Source organism: Alosa pseudoharengus, unplaced genomic scaffold, assembly GCF_046254945.1.
Source record: "Alosa pseudoharengus isolate Yale_2024_CS ecotype anadromous, Long Island Sound unplaced genomic scaffold, YU_APseudo_1.1 YU_APseudo_1.1_scf_9, whole genome shotgun sequence".
In the NCBI taxonomy this organism is placed as follows: Eukaryota; Metazoa; Chordata; class Actinopteri; order Clupeiformes; family Clupeidae; genus Alosa; species Alosa pseudoharengus.
The window spans coordinates 34,155,711-34,171,875 of NW_027468881.1; the positions used below are offsets into that span (position 1 = coordinate 34,155,711).

General features: G+C 45.8%; 1 protein-coding gene across 1 annotated transcript; it reads left to right on the forward strand.

Moving 5' to 3' along the window:
* The first annotated feature begins 1,313 nt into the window (after positions 1-1,313).
* Positions 1,314-10,435, forward strand: idh3g (isocitrate dehydrogenase (NAD(+)) 3 non-catalytic subunit gamma). The gene is made up of 14 exons (XM_076276238.1): positions 1,314-1,419; positions 1,779-1,826; positions 2,061-2,072; positions 2,220-2,317; positions 2,468-2,583; positions 2,705-2,765; positions 2,906-3,038; positions 3,342-3,475; positions 7,177-7,279; positions 7,918-8,064; positions 8,280-8,374; positions 8,590-8,650; positions 8,926-9,069; positions 9,396-10,435. Exons 1-13 carry the CDS (start codon positions 1,333-1,335, stop codon positions 9,025-9,027), a joined length of 1,197 nt encoding a protein of 398 aa, XP_076132353.1. The 5' UTR covers positions 1,314-1,332; the 3' UTR covers positions 9,028-9,069; positions 9,396-10,435.
* The last annotated feature ends 5,730 nt before the right edge of the window (positions 10,436-16,165 follow it).

The window sequence follows — 16,165 nt, forward strand, 5'->3', positions numbered from 1 at the left end:
TTAAAGTTGAGCTGTCTCTTGAGCTTAAGGAATTGAATTACTGATACATCTTTATTTGTACATGAATGTGAGTTTACCAACAGCCTAACCTGACTGGTTATTCAATGCCTTTCTACACTATCCGTTTAAAGAGGTATGCAAGATTGTGGAACATTCATCTTTATTTGCCCATTATCTCAACAAGTGACAAGGCCTTGTATCACCTTTGTGATAAGGCCAAACTCAGCCCAGTTTTGATATTTCACAAGCAGTCTTTCTAACCAGTTAATTACTCTCTGTGTGAAATATAGGCCTACAAGGCTCAGAAACGTGTAGGCCTTGCACACTACTTTTCACAGTTCCTGAAAAGCAGTTCAGTAGCATGGAAATTATGAACAGGATACATTGATGAGGCTTGAACGTCAGGCCAGATTTAAAAAAAGTGGTGACACAAACACTGTCAACTATATTGCAATAGGCTACACTATTATTGTCAATTTCAGAAATAGGCATGTTTCAGTTTTTTACAAAAATCCATATATATCCACTTAAAATGCTTTTTCTGTTTGATATTTCTATTTGTCCCTCGCATAGACTATATATACAGTCTATGGTCCCTCGTGTTTTTATTCATTTTTGCATGCTGCTCTCGGATGATCAAAATTGGCATTAACTGTGCATTGGTCAATGGCTAAAAACTGTAGCCTGCCTACCTACCGTTCTACTGGACTTTCATAGTAGGCTACAGGGGTATGTGAAAATTAGGTCCAATTCTTTCATAAAGGCATGAAACTTGGTGAACTTATACAGTTTGGGGCCCTGAACGTTTTCAGATATACAGTAGGCTACCATTATCAAAAAACCCTAATGGTCAGATTACATAGCCCTACAGTAGGCCTATTTTTGAAAACCACTTACTAGGTTATAAGTTATCTTAGAGTAGCCTATATGACAGTAAGTAGGCTACAATTAAATTGTTAATTCAATATTGATCAACATTCTTTGTTTTAATACAGGCTACAGTAGAAACAACAGCGGGATGATATGAATTCCTAATCAGAATAATGAACACCAACCATATGCAAGGAGGTCAAAAGTTCTGAGTTGTTGAAATCGGTTTTAAAACTACCCAATAATTTAATGATCAGGGAGAAACCAGGTGTCTACTTGGATTCTTACAGAACAGTAAGAGAAAATACATAACTTGATCTGCTGTGTCGGGTGGTCTAGTAGTGAGACTAGACATTATCTGGTGAGACCATAGACTGTAAAAAATAGGGTGAGACCCAGGGGGAGCCTGTACCTCCTTACGACTGGTTGTTGTGTCAATCAAACTTCCGCACTCTGACCAAGATGGCAGCCTCCAGCACTGTGCTTTCTCTCTCTCAAGCCTTGAAACCATTGGGCCTTTGGGGTGGACGACTGGGAAATTCAGCAAGAGTAAGTCTCTGATTCATCTGAGGTACATTTGCCGTGTAAATGATTATCAAAAGCATATATTGAAAACGGAGTAACCCGTTTCCCGACTAATCCCACATGAGCCAATGCAAGGTCAGTTAGTTCCGAGTGGTTGGTTGATGTTAGCAATAAGCTAACGTTAACGTTAGCTAACGAAGATTTTCTCTAATGGTCTGTCGTCCGGTCAGCCCAAGTAATAACTGCAGTGACATAAATACACAATACAGCTCACTCAGTCTTGCATTACCTGGGGTCTAGTGTTTGCTAGTTCATCATTCAGGGGCAGGTAACGTTAGCTTCTAACCATTAACCAACAAGATATCTCTCTCGTTTGATTACAGGTGTTTGGTGCTGTGGTCAACTGTCACCGAGGGAAGTCGACGTACACGGTGAGGTTCTTATTTATTCTTTTGTTTTTTATTAACACAATCAGGATGTCTTCTGATGTCCAGATCGCTGGCTCTGGATAGGGCCAATCCTAATAAAATTGGCTTCCGGTAATAGATGCTACCGGTGTTAGAGCTGTTACCTTATCTTTCATCTTTACTCATAAGTTCTGGTGTGCTGCCTTTTTTCTACTGACTGGTTCTGTCTCTCTCCTTCCGTCTGCTGTCTTCAAAAAGGGCCCAATCATTGTAAGTACCAGCCAGGCACTCAACAACATTAAACAGCTCAACACTCCAATAACCATATTTCAATGACTTGTTCATATTCATGAGACAGTCAAATACACTAGAAAAAATGTTGTCTTGAGTTTAATTCTGAACTGGTCACTACCTCAGCCACCCCCTGCAAAATATGGCGGTCGACACACTGTGACCCTCATTCCTGGAGATGGAATCGGACCTGAGCTGCTCAACCATGTGAGGGAACTCTTCAGGTATGCGAAGTGAGCTGGTGAAGCTAAAGTTAGAGCCAAACTGACCCACAGGAATTTGACTGCTTTCAAGAAGCTCTTGAGGTGGTGAAGTTGTACTGTAGCTGTGTCAGCGTCTGTGGTTATAACTGTCATGTTGTCATCATTTTGAAGATTCAGCTGTGTTCCTGTGGACTTTGAGGTGGTGAATGTGAACTCTTCTCAGGACGCTGAGGAAAACATCAGCAATGCCATCACTGCCATCCGTCGCAATGGAGTGGCTCTTAAGGGTATGAACAATAAAAGCTGATTCCCATATTATTTGAAATGACCACTTCAGTTTGACTCCCATACAGTGATTTTTCATGTTGACATGAATGTGATTGTTCAACGCATATACCTTGTTTGTAGGAAACATTGAAACCAACCACACTATGCCACCATCCGTTAAATCTAGGAATAACCTTCTCCGGTAAGATTATTGCATTAGTTCATGTTATATTATGTATGAATATACATGTACAGAAAATCTATGACAATTATATGCTTTTGACGGATTTCTGTTGGTGTTGACCTCAATGACCCTCAGTCTTCCCCTTATATTTCTCTCAGCACAACTCTGGACCTCTTTGCCAATGTGATGCATTGTCAGTCCCTCCCAGGGGTCCAGACCCGCCACAAGAACATAGACATCATCATCATCCGAGAGAACACGGAGGGAGAGTACAGCAGTCTGGAGCACGAGGTAAGTCTTTGTGTGTTCTCACTCAGTCGCACGCACGCACGCATGCACGCACACTCACCTCACTCAACCTTTTTTAAAAAATTTTTTTTAATATTGTTTACTTGAATGTTATGTTTGTCTGTGGACCTAATTGGTAAAATATGTCTTGTGTCCACCGTGGGATAATAGGAAAAATTCAATTTCGATCTCTTTGTATGTCTTGACGTGAAGAAATTGACAATAAAGCAGACTTTGACTTTGACTTTGACTCACACACACAGCCTCTCTTATCATCACTGCATATTTTCTGTCATTCCCTGTCAGAGTGTGTCTGGTGTGGTGGAGAGTCTGAAGATCATTACCAGGTTCAACTCCCTGCGCATCGCTGAGTACGCCTTCAAACTGGCCCGCGAGAAGGGCCGGCGCAGGGTCACAGCTGTGCACAAAGCCAACATCATGTGAGTCGCTCTACTCTACTCTACTCTACTCTACGCCTTTATCCCCCCAAACACACTCACACACTCGTGCATGCCTATAACCTTCCCCCCCAAACACACTCACACACTCGTGCATGCCTATAACCTTCCCCCCAAACACACTCACACACTCGTGCATGCCTATAACCTTCCCCCCAAACACACTCACACACTCGTGCATGCCTATAACCTTCCCCCCAAACACACTCATGCATGCACACTCTAGGTGCATTCTAGCACTGTGCATTAAGATGTATCTTGATGACCATGATCAGCCTCTTCCTGTTTCCCCTCATATGCTTCATCAAGTGGATTATTCATATTTTCACTCATTAACAGTTATCTTGATATGATTGTGCTATTTTCCCGTTACTTGCTAACTCACATTTTGTGCTTTTAACCTGGCCTAATGCTCTCCATATGGTCTTGCATGTTCTTCCATTCTATGCTTCTTGTAAGAATTGTAAGAAATCGCCTTAACCTACAGCAACTTAAACGGTCCTCACCTACAGAAACCTCTTTCTCCATGGGCTTGTGGAACTGTCAATCCGCAGTCAACAAAACGGACTTCATAGCTGGCTATGCCAACCATCTTTCGTTGGAACTCCTTGCTCTCACTGAGACTTGGATCAAACCAGAGAACACAGCCACCCCGGCTGCACTCTCCACTAACCTTACACTATCCCACACCCCTCGTCCATCTGGACGAGGAGGTGGGGCAGGCCTGCTGATCTCCAACAAATGGAAATTCACCCCGCTACTACCTTCAAACAAATATGTCTCATTCGAATTCCATGCCATCACAGTGATCGCCCCAGCAAAACTCTACGTGCTGGTCATCTACCGCCCTCCAGGCCAACTAGGCGACTTTTTGGATGAACTTGACACTCTGCTGTCCTCCATCCCTGAGCATGACTGTCCGCTTCTTCTTCTCGGCGATATCAACATCCACTTAGATGCCCCAGGCTCAGCGGACTTTCTGGCCCTGATCCACTCCTTCGACCTCAAACTGGTTCAAAGCCCACCGACACACAAAGCTGGCAAAGAGCTTGACTTGATCTTCACTCGGAACTGCAGCACAGACACCCTCACGGTGACGCCTCTCCATCTTTCTGACCACTTCTTCATCCGGTTCAACGTCAGTCTGACAGAACAGCCTCCGGCTCCTCAGCCGATGGTCACGTTCCGCCGCAACATCCGGAACCTGTCTCCAACGCACTTTTCCTCTGTGGTTGCCTCCGGTCTACCTCCACTCAACACCTTCTCCTCTCTGGAGGTTAATGAGGCCACAGACTCGCTCTGCTCCACACTGAGCTTGTGTCTAGACGAGCTATGCCCTCTTACCACAAGGCCAGCTCGATCCAAACACTCTCATCCATGGCTAAATGATACCCTCCGATCGCAGCGCACCAGACTCAGAGCCGCGGAGAGGAAATGGCACAAATCCAAACTAACTGATGACCTCAAAAACTACCAGACACTCCTGGCCTCCTTCTCAGCCAGCATCACCGCTGCTAAGACGGCTTTCTACAATGACAAAATCAACAGTGCTACAGACACTCGAAAACTTTTTTCAACCTTCAAATCGCTACTCAACCCTCAGATGCCTCCTCCTCCATCCAGCCTTACTGCAGATACCCTCGCCTCATTTTTTACAAACAAAGTGGCGGCAATCAGCGGTCAATTCTCTACATGCCCACTCAACGCATCGGACTCAGATACCGCACTCCTACAACCTCTAGGGACTGCTAGATCATCTTTTTCAGCATTCACGCCTCTCTCCGAGAATGAAGTATCTAGACTCCTGACATGCAGCCGTCCTACCACATGCTCGCTGGACCCTATACCTACAAGCCTACTTCAGTCCATCAGCCCGACCATCGCACCAGCTATCACACACGTGATCAATGCATCGCTAACCTCCGGCACATTTCCAACAGCGTTCAAAACGGCCCGGGTAACACCGTTACTTAAGAAAGCTTCTCTCAACCCTGCTCAAGTCGAGAACTACCGCCCTGTCTCACTCCTGCCTTTCTTATCCAAAGGCATTGAACGAGCAGTCTCCAAACAGGTCTCTGACTTCCTTTCACAGAACAACCTTCTGGATCCAAATCAGTCTGGGTTCAAAAGCGGCCACTCTACCGAAACGGCTCTGCTGTCTGTAACAGAAGCCTTAAAAGAAGCCAGGGCGACCGCTCGGTCATCAGTACTCATTCTGCTTGACTTATCGGCTGCCTTTGACACGGTTAATCACCGCATCCTTCTCTCTATACTCGCTAACATGGGAATCTCCGGTTCTGCTCTCTCCTGGTTTGAATCCTACCTCACAGGACGCTCGTTTAACGTATCATGGCTTGGTCAGCTATCTGCACCTCACCATCTCACCACAGGGGTCCCCCAGGGCTCAGTACTGGGCCCCCTTCTCTTTGCTATCTACACCACCTCCTTGGGACAGATTATCCGTTCGCATGGCTTCTCATACCACTGCTATGCAGACGACACACAGCTCTATCTGTCCTTTCCACCTGATGACCCCTTGGTTTCAGCACGGATCTCGGATTGCCTCTCAGACATAGCTACATGGATGAAGGCACACCACCTCCAGCTGAACCTCTCAAAGACTGAACTGCTGGTCCTCCCAGCTAAACCTACCATACACCACGACATCAACATCAAATTTGACTCTCTGTCTGTTTCACCTACCAGGACTGCAAGAAATCTAGGAGTTGTTCTCGACAACCAACTAAACTTCTCAGATCATGTTGCCTCAGTCGCCCGGTCATGCCGTTTCGCACTCTACAATATACGGAAAATCAGGACTTACTTAACTCAAGATGCCACCCAACTTCTGGTTCAGGCAATAGTCATCTCACGACTCGACTACTGCAACGCCCTCCTGACAGGTCTCCCAGCCTGCGCAGTGAAACCACTTCAGATGATCCAGAACGCGGCAGCGCGCCTGGTCTACAACCAACCCAAGAGGGCACATGTTACCCCGCTACTCATCCAGCTACATTGGCTACCTATGGCGGCCCGCATCAAATTCAAGGCTCTAACGCTTGCCTACAAAGTAGTCTCCGGTTCTGCTCCCACCTACTTGAATGCCTTCATACAGACATACGCTACCTCCAGACCGCTGCGCTCCTCAGACGAACGACGTCTAGCTCTACCTCCGGTACGCTCAGGCCAATCAAAACTTTTCTCATCTGTTGTTCCTCGCTGGTGGAACACACTGCCAGTTCCTACAAGGGCAGGGACATCCCTCTCCATTTTCAAAAAACTCCTGAAGACCCAGCTCTTTAGAGAACATCTCCTCTCATAGCAACACTTACAACAAGTCTTGCTGATCCTAGCACTCACCAGCCGTCTTAAACTGACACGTAACTGTTAAAAACAGCACTCACTGATGCACTTATTCTTACTGTACTCTAATGTTTTTTTAAATTGTCCTAATATTGTTGAGAATTGCTCTAAACTTAAACTGTTTACCATGTTGTTAGTCGCTTTGGCTAAAAATGCGTCAGCCAAATGTAATGTAATGTAATGTAATGTTTTAAAGAGGTGTTTTAATGTATCATTTTTTTGAATGGCTTCTTACGGGAGCATCTGCTAATTTACCTATTGAGAAGATGTAAAGCTAGAAGGTCACTGTTCTCCTCTCCTCTCCTCTCCGTGGCCTGCAGGAAGCTGGGGGACGGCCTGTTCCTGCAGTGTTGTAAGGAGGTGGCCGCTGGATATCCAGACATCGCCTTTGACAGCATGATTGTGGACAACACCACTATGCAGGTTTGCCTTGCCATCCACCTTGATGAATCTTGTTATATTTATGTGGTTCCTTGTTTGCTGAGACAATACTGTGTTATTGTTTAAAAGCAGTTAACCAGAAAATGGCTCATAGACATGCCTTAGCATAGCTGCCACAACTTGCTACTGGGTAGTGGTTGTGTATTGGAAATTGTTTTTCACCTTCATGTGACTGTTTGGCATCAAAATGATTTTGTTAAGTATTAACAAAGAATTTTCTTTAAGATTAAGAAAAAAAAACGGAAGTGGCCGTGATGTTGTGAATAGGGAACATCAGCTATCAGTTATTCATTGTAACGTTTCCTCTCCAATTGTCTTAAATGAATAGTAATTCCTGTAAGCATTATTAAAACCTGTGTGCCATTACCACAGTGTTTCCCACTGAATTGAATTCTATTTGTGGTGGTAGGTTTGCAGAATTAACTTGAATGCAACAGTTTTTAACAAATTAGCGTAGCATGGTTATGATTCTAACCAGCTTTAAGCACAATTTACTACAACCTGGAAAATCATTGTGTGGTGGTCAATGTTGATATTGTGGTGGGCCGCCACAAATAAGTCAATGTATGGGAAACACTGCACTATGTTTTAAAAGGTGTTGGTGGTGTTTTTCTTTTCAGCTTGTGTCCAAGCCTCAACAGTTTGATGTAATGGTAATGCCCAACCTGTATGGCAATGTGGTCAGCAACGTGTGTGCTGGACTAGTGGGTGGTCCTGGTCTGGTGCCGGGGGCCAACTACGGCAACAACTACGCTGTCTTTGAGACCGTGAGTACGCTGTTATTGCCAGTGCACAACATGGGTACATAGGAAAGCTCAACTGCATAATGATAATAGTGAGAAGCAGCATGCAGAAAATCTCGGCCATGAAATCTACCCCCACCCCAATACGAGGGCCCCTGTACTTGTTTTTACCAGCTTGGTGTTCTCTTGGCTGGCTAGGAATGCTGTCAGATTGATGGCTACTCTCTTTTGTCCACAAGGCCACTAGGAACACAGGCAAGAGCATTGCTGACAGGAACATCGCCAACCCCACCGCCATGCTGCTGGCTAGCTGCCTCATGCTGGATCACCTCAAGTGAGCTCCATGTTCCGTGTGTCCAGATTTCCAAGCCTTGCTGAGTGTATTTATTTTACTGACCATACAAAGCACTATTTCTGAAATGTCAGAGTTGTAGGCTTGACTACAGTTTGAATCCAAACTGTACATTTTGACTGCATGACCTTGTAAATTTTGAATGTGTATATGTTTTTTTAAGTGATAACTGGGAAACCTTCTCTTGATTTTTCCAGGCTTCATGAGTATGCGAGTATGATCCGCGGCGCTGTCCTTCAGACCATGAACGAGACTCGGGTAAGGAGCATCACTCATAAGAGCCTGCCTGAAAGGTTGTGGTTGTTCAAATATTTTGACACCTTCAGGTGTTAATAATTTCCAGCCAACTCTAGAAATGGAAACACCATTAATAATTGAACTTTATCTCTTTGTCTGAAGCGTGTATAATATTTGACAGAAGCCCCAGATAGCCCCATGCACTGTTTATGCTCCTAGTGTCCGTATGTTTACAAGTATGGAAGGTGGTGTAAGATTTTTAATGAATTGATGTTTGCCTCTCTTGATCGTTGTAGTTGCACACCCCAGACATCGGGGGGCAGGGCACCACCTCGGAGGTGGTTCATTCCATCATGAAGAACATCCAGAGCACTGGGCCCCTTACCACTGAGCTCTAAATGCTTGGCTCCCTATGTGTCAACTCCAGGACCATCACACAGGTGGGCAAGCCTGCTGATAGGGCACCATCCACACAACTATCACAGCTTATTCGCAAACTGAGGGCAGCCAGTGTTGGAGAATAACAATTACACGTGTTATGTAATCAGATTACTTTTTAAAACCAGACAGGATGTGATGGTCTGAGTTTTCAGTACATGTAACTGTGTGTAATATTCCTTAATAGTCTTAAAAGCTACACTCCACAGTACTTATTCCAAATGGAAAAGTTTCAGAGTTTCACTGTCACAAGAGTGTGTGCCTGTATTTACACATTTGAAAAATTATTTAAATTCTTAAAATCCTCTCTCTCTCCCGTTTCCTGTAGATCAAACTACTTAAAGAAGACTTTAATTTGAATTCAAATGAATGCGTTTTCACCCATGAATTTCCCTTGTGACTGACTAAGCACCAAAGTGTCTGTGTGTGTGTTTGAGAAAGAGATTCAGTGCTGTCCAATAACAGCATGGTTGGTCATCATTTTGTTCATTTTCTCAAAACACTTTGAAACATAGTGTTGTGTAGCCAGCAGTCCATTCTCCAGTTGCCTTTCAGTTTTCATATCACATTCCAAGGTACACTTTTCATCAGGACAGACCTTACTCAACGTCTCGCACAGCTCCATTATTTTGGAGTTCTTAATGGTGGTCCAGTTACACCAAGGTTTACATTGGCTAGCGGAAGTCTAATCTAGCAGGGCAGCTCCAGTTCACTCTCCAATCCTGGGCTCCTCTCGGCTGTAAATGTGAACGGCTTGACGCCTGACCTTACCCCCCGGTCCCCTCCTCTCTGCTGCTCATTCCTCTTCACCTCGCAACCCTTGCTGTGGACAGCGGTGTCGGACTTCGCCTGGTGCCCTGCCACCCCCTTACACTGGCTCTCTCTCCTGACCTCTCCCCACCAGGGGGACACCAGGACAGGACGTCACCTAAGGTCTTAGGAAATCATGTTGTAGGTATTAAGTGACCTTTTCACCTTTTGATTTGTTTGCATGGCCTTATGTTATTGGTTTATTTGCCTGCTCCGTTTTGTTTCCGCCACATTTGTCTGATTGTTGTACCGTAATTGTTTTGATCATGACTGTTACAAGTACCCTGTTAAAAGAACAGTGCTTACCTTTTATCCTGGGGGGAAATATCAATGACTGCCATAATACCAAACCTGTTTTTATTTATTCTTTCAAAATTGTATCTATAAAATATTTGAAAAGTAATCTAAAAGCTATCCGTTATCCTAAAGAAGCTATATCTTGCATTTTATCTAATCTAATACAAGATGACCGGCTTCCAGAACATCAATGTAGCTAAAGCATGCATGACTGGAATAACAGAACTGTGCAGAAATCTAAATAAAACCTTGGTTAATCTACTCCTCTGTGTAGGTTAATTTGTTCTTCTGACTTGGGTTCCTAGTTAATTTAGCTCTGTGCAGGTTACCAGTAGCAGGTTAGAAGACTCAAGCTGCACTTCCTTTTAACTGAGTTTTTAATTGAGACAGAAACCTGAGCCTCCCCTCAGAAGATCTATGCTTTGCTCTGCTTTGCTTTGGCAACTGGAGGCCCTGTTAATCCTCCTCGGATCCTCACATTACTCATGAAAAATAGCCACCGACTCCGAGCACAGCTGCCCCACCACATCTTCCAGTGCTGCTTCCAGCAAGCCAAGCGGCAGAGTGGAAAATATGACACATTTTGCTTCCTGTGCTAATCGTAACTTTCAATTCAAGGCTGTATTTTTCTGTAAGAAGCTGATTTCCATAGTTTGTTTAATTGGTCATGTTGTTTGTGGCATTTGTCCACTAGGTGGCAACAAAGCACAGTAGCCTCCTCAGAGTGGATAAATGCGAGTCAGTGGAGGCCACGGCAACACCATATGTGTTCCATTACGGGCGTGTGTGTGACAGGGTAGCTCTCTCTAACATAATCACTGCAATTAAGCATACAACGTGTTAGAGTGGTGGAACATTCTGTGAAAAACAGCTTGGATATTTCGAGCTCCGAAGCGTGTGGAATGTGTTCAGCTAAATGGAAAAAAATGGACGAGGCAAAAAAGAGATGTCACTGAAAATATTTGTCAAAAGAGCTGACTGATTAGAAGTTGCGTTTTTTTGTAGGTCCTGCCACAGAGAAGAAGCTCGAGGCTACCTCAGTGGGTCCCCTGTGGAAAGTTCTAAATGGCAGGGAGTGTTCGCTGCCCCATGTGTTTATATATTACCATATGCAGTAAACAACATTGTTTAAAGTAAACATCCCCTTTAGAGAAAGATACAGAGATATGACACCTGTAATGATAAAGTGTGTGTGTCTGCACTGGGAATTTATTCAATTTGGCTTCACATGTTGGCCCCTCTATACTATAACTCCCTCCAGTTGTCAGTGATCGGGTCTGCTGAGACCTAGAAGTTGGCACGCATCTATCGATTCTTTGTTTGGAAGCCTTCTCAGAACCCAGCTCTGCACTCCACACCTATTCTTTCTATTCTCTCTCTGTCTGTATGTCTGTCTCTCTTCCCTCTCTTTCTCTGACTTTCACTTAGGCTACTCTCTCTCTTTTTCTGTCTCTCTCTCTCTCTCTCTTACAGCTGCTACATCACTTCCAATTTGTCTGATCAGTCTTCCATAGCTGCCCTAATCGCCACAATCTCCAGTCAGCATACATTCCCCAGAGGAGATGTACACCACAGGCCAATATGACTCAACTGTGCCTGCAGCAAAAAGCCTATCAGTGGGAAGATGGAGCTGTTTTAAAAACATGTTACCATTAATGTCTCACATCAGCAACTCCGTCCAATTTCTGAATTCTGCTGGTTAATCTGAAGCAATAATTTGCTTTCAATTTCCTTTCAAAGAACTGAACTGTTGCCAGATCAACAACCTCTTGGAGTGCATGTGTACGCTATAGTAGACGTTGTTTTGCCTCAGTATGGGTACATTCTTGAGTGTCTTCATCCTGAAAGTCGTTTTTCCAGCATGTCCGCTCTGACCACTGTTGGTCTTTTTGTCTGTGTTTTGCATCTCAAATAAGGCTTTTGATACCTCCCCTGTGGCTTCAGTTCAAGCTGTTCGCCTCTTGACAAACAAGCTGCTTCTCATGCCTGACATTAACAACATGAAATGGAAACGATATTATACGGGTAATAATATTAGCTGCCACGACTTGTAGTGCTGCGTCGTGCCGCTCCCTAGCTCATTTCCCTCGGCCTGTCCCCCCAGTGTTTATGTGCTCAAATCCCACTTCCAAAAGGTCACTTCCTCCTCGGACTCGCCTGACCATAATTTGATATCTGCGTGTTCTCACTATTTGGTCCTCCATTTATTTTGTTTTTTTTGCCATCTCACAAAATGCTCGTCCCCAGTGATGGTCATTAAATCAGCTCCTTTGTCTCCACTCAGAGTGCCTGCCCTTCGCGCAGCACTCCTGGCCTGAAGCGTGCCCGCCTGCCTGAGAGGACTGCTCCAGTGCATACACATGTGGTTTCGGGGACGATGTGGTCGCCCGGCGGTTTCGTCCGTTTCCAGGACACTAATAGATGCTTCTCATCGTCCAGTCGGCCTCTGTCCAGAGAAATCCTCACCCCCAGGACCTCGACGGGAGGTTTCATATGCCTGAGGCTCTCTGGATGTCCAGTAAAGTGGGATGTATGTGTGTGTGTGTGTGTGTGTGTGTGTTGGGGGGGGGGGGGGGGGGCTGCAGTGTGTAGTATGTTGATGAAGTGTTACAAGTCTATGTCCAGTGGAAGGGCCTGGATGCTTGCCTTATAAGTGCATATTTCCCTCACATGTAACCCCGGGGGAGCGAGTCATGCTGGGAAGGCCGTGGTATGTGTTGATGGGCTTTTAGTGGGGGGCCGCTCCAGGGTTCCAAGCAGGCAGGCAGGCGGAGGGCCTGGTGGGGGAGGGGAATTGATCCCACCTGCGCGCTGGCCCCATGGACTGGGCGCTGCTATCTGTTGCTGTCAGTGGGTGGAGGCGCTAATCTGTGGTGGTGGTGGCGGTGGTGTTGGTGGGGGGGGGGGGGTGGTTTGGAGGTGCTGGGGAGATCAGGCTTGAGACCAAAGGGGCCCTTTTATTGCATCACATGTGGGGCAGAGGTTCCCTGCGCAGGCCCCTGTGCTGTGCACGCGCGCCGTATGGCAGTTTATTTCAGCTGGGCCTCGACATGATGAAACCAGCTGGAACACTGAGGCCCATGTTTTGCTGTTATATATAATGCAGAGGTCAGGCCAGCTAGTCACGAACATGGCATTCAGTCAGGCTGGATTTATGGCACAAACGACAAAGAGCAAAGAGAGAGAGAGAGAGAGAGGCGGGGGGGGGGGGGGCGACTAACTACATTTGAACTGTGTGCTGTGTGTGAGTGATGAACTGGTCAATATTTTCTGACCACTTTCCTTTTTCTTTCCATTGCTCTATTCCTTGGGCAGTTGTACTTGAGCTGCATTTCATCAGTGGTGCACTGGCCCCAGGTGACAGCCCGCGCTACACAAACGTGTTGTCGACACCTCTCGTCTCACTCCGCACCCATGGACGTGTGGACTCGTGCCAGTCCCTCCCGCTCTGCATCTTGCCTACTCTGGCAAAACGCTGGGGCCATAAAGCCCCCCGAAACGTGTCTCCCAGAGAGATGACGGCGCTAAGCCGGGGCGCACTCCTCTGGCCAGCACAACTCCGTCAAATCCGCTCTGTGTGGACGGGCCCGTGTTTTCCTCTCCCGCCGACTCCCATAATCCTCCTGTGGTTCCGCAAGACTCTTGTGTGTGTCGCCAGAGGCTCGTCTAGACAACTATTGAGCTCATTTGAAGCCATTCCTCATGAGCTCCTGAGAGAGAGATAGGAGGGAGATAGAGAGAGAGACGTGGGAAATAAACACAGGACTTGGGTGTGATCAAGATCATGGAGTAGATACATGTGAGGTGCATGATTGATGGTTATCACCCAGCTAACTTCAAAAGAATATGATCACCCAGAAACACAGAGTGATCCATGCCTTTACCCCTCTGCAACTCTGCATTAGAGCACAGTTTCATCTCCATAACCCTACTGGGATGAGACATTCAATATAAAAAGATTCCTTATGCTGTTTTTTGTAGCACTGTTGCCTTCTTATTTGTGGTTGTCTCATAATCCTAACCCAGCTCTCTCTCTCTCTCTCTCTCTCTCTCTCTCTCTCTCTCTCTCTCTCTCTCTCTCTCTCTCTCTCTCTCTCTCTCTCTCTCTCTCTCTCTCTCTCGCCCTCTCTCTCTCACCCTATGATATAAGAAATGTCTGGTTATCTGCTCTACCCCATGTCATGCATTTAGCTGAAGCGTTTCTAAAATGCTTTTGATGAAAACAGATTTTTCAGCAAATCCACCAGAAAACACAAGTCTGATTAATATCTGCCTGTTTTTGTTGTTTCCATATGGCAACCTGCACATGACCACGACAAGCTAACTTTTTGCAGAAAGTCTTTTTGCAGACTACCTGAAACTTCTCACACAAATTTAAGATAACTGCAGAATTTGTTGCAGATTTTAAATCAACTAAGTGAATATTAAATGTAGAGATAACACCAAGGGTGGCTTCAGGATGTGACTCAGACATCCAGGATTATTTCAGTAAATTACATTGCTTGTTCAAATGTAATTAGAAAACAAACAAGTGTAGCATAAAAAAAGCTCTCATTCTAAGCAAACGGGGTCATAAACACAAATCAATGTGACGAGTCGACCCTGTCATTAATTGGCCTTTGTTTGACACACAGCTCGCTCTTTGGCCTCCTCTGTAGCTTGCTTCTAAAAAAGCATCTGTTTCCCATGATCAGGTTAAGGAGGATTTCTCAGAAGGCATGTCCTCATCCGTAGAGACGCGAGGCAGCCCCTGGGGGCCTCGGTCAGGATGGAGGGCATTAGTTCACTCGGTCCTTGTGGCCCTGTCAGCACATCCAAACCCCCCACCCTCAGCTGACCCCTGAACAGGAGGAGCAGGCCAGGCCAGGCCAGCCAATGAGAGGGTCCGTGACTGGGTAAACCGGCCAGGTTAGCCAATGAGAGGGTCCGTGACTGGGTTAACCGGCCAGGTTACAGCTGTTGCCACCGTCTGCTTTCCCTGCTGCTGCTGTAAATTCACCACATCAAACATGTCTGATAGGTATGTGGGGGTTGCCGGGCTGTGTTGGAATTGTCCACTCTGTTCCCTGTGTTGTTGCTGGTCGCAGTGCAGAAAGAGACCACGGCATTGGGAGCCTTATAAGGTTCATACATGTACGTAAATGCATACTGTGGCGTGTATGTTGAGAGCTTTTTCCTTTGCCTGCTGTTGTATGTATACACCCAGCTCATGAGTTATGATTGTTTACTGATGTGGGTGTGGGAGCATAATGTGCATATGTGCGTGTGTGCAGCCATTTTTGTCAATTTGTGAAGTGGAAGGTAAAGTGAAGGAGAACTACCTGTTCTTTGGCCCCGAGCAAGAATTGCCCTACTTATGTCTGCTATTCAGTGTCAATTTCCAAATTCCAGCATAACTTCAGTGCCTGTAGGCTGTGTGTGTGTTAAGCCCCAAAGCCTAATATATCAGGTAGCTCCCACACTCGCTCTTCATGAGGCCCTGTGCACCCTGTGCACCCAGGCCAGCCAGGCATGGACCTGTTTCACCTCGCGCTGTCACAGCCTCCACACGGGCCTGCCGGCGGACACACAGATAGTTTCAGAATGTACGCACCTTGGTGAACTTGGGGAACTTTCACCTGAGTTCTTTTAGTCGTGTGGCTTTCTTTTCACACTTTTCACAGGGCCAAATACATCTTTTTTTCAAATGCATCAAATACCATCTTTTTTTTTTCTCTTCGATCTGTTTCCAATCTCTTTCTCTGATCTCCCTGTCAATCTCTCCCCCTCCGTCTCTCTCTCTCTCTCTCTCTCTCTCTCTCTCTCTCTCTCTCTCTCTCTCTCTCTCTCTCTCTCTCTCTCTCTCTGCCCCTTTTTCACTCCTTCTCTCTCTCCTGTTTATTGGCACTCTATCCAATATAAACATATCCCACGGCACTCAGTGGCCTGTGGCTGGGACTATAAATGCTGCCACTGCATGCTCACAGTGCAGTAGTGACCTCCTCTCCCCCC

Excerpts from the sequence above, each read along its gene's own strand:
- idh3g (XM_076276238.1), top strand. The coding sequence starts at position 1,333 with ATGGCAGCCTCCAGCACTGTGCTTTCTCTCTCTCAAGCCTTGAAACCA. Across the intron at positions 1,420-1,778 it reads GACTGGGAAATTCAGCAAGA|GTGTTTGGTGCTGTGGTCAA; the intron begins GTAAGTCTCTGA and ends GTTTGATTACAG. Across the intron at positions 3,039-3,341 it reads ACAGCAGTCTGGAGCACGAG|AGTGTGTCTGGTGTGGTGGA; the intron begins GTAAGTCTTTGT and ends ATTCCCTGTCAG.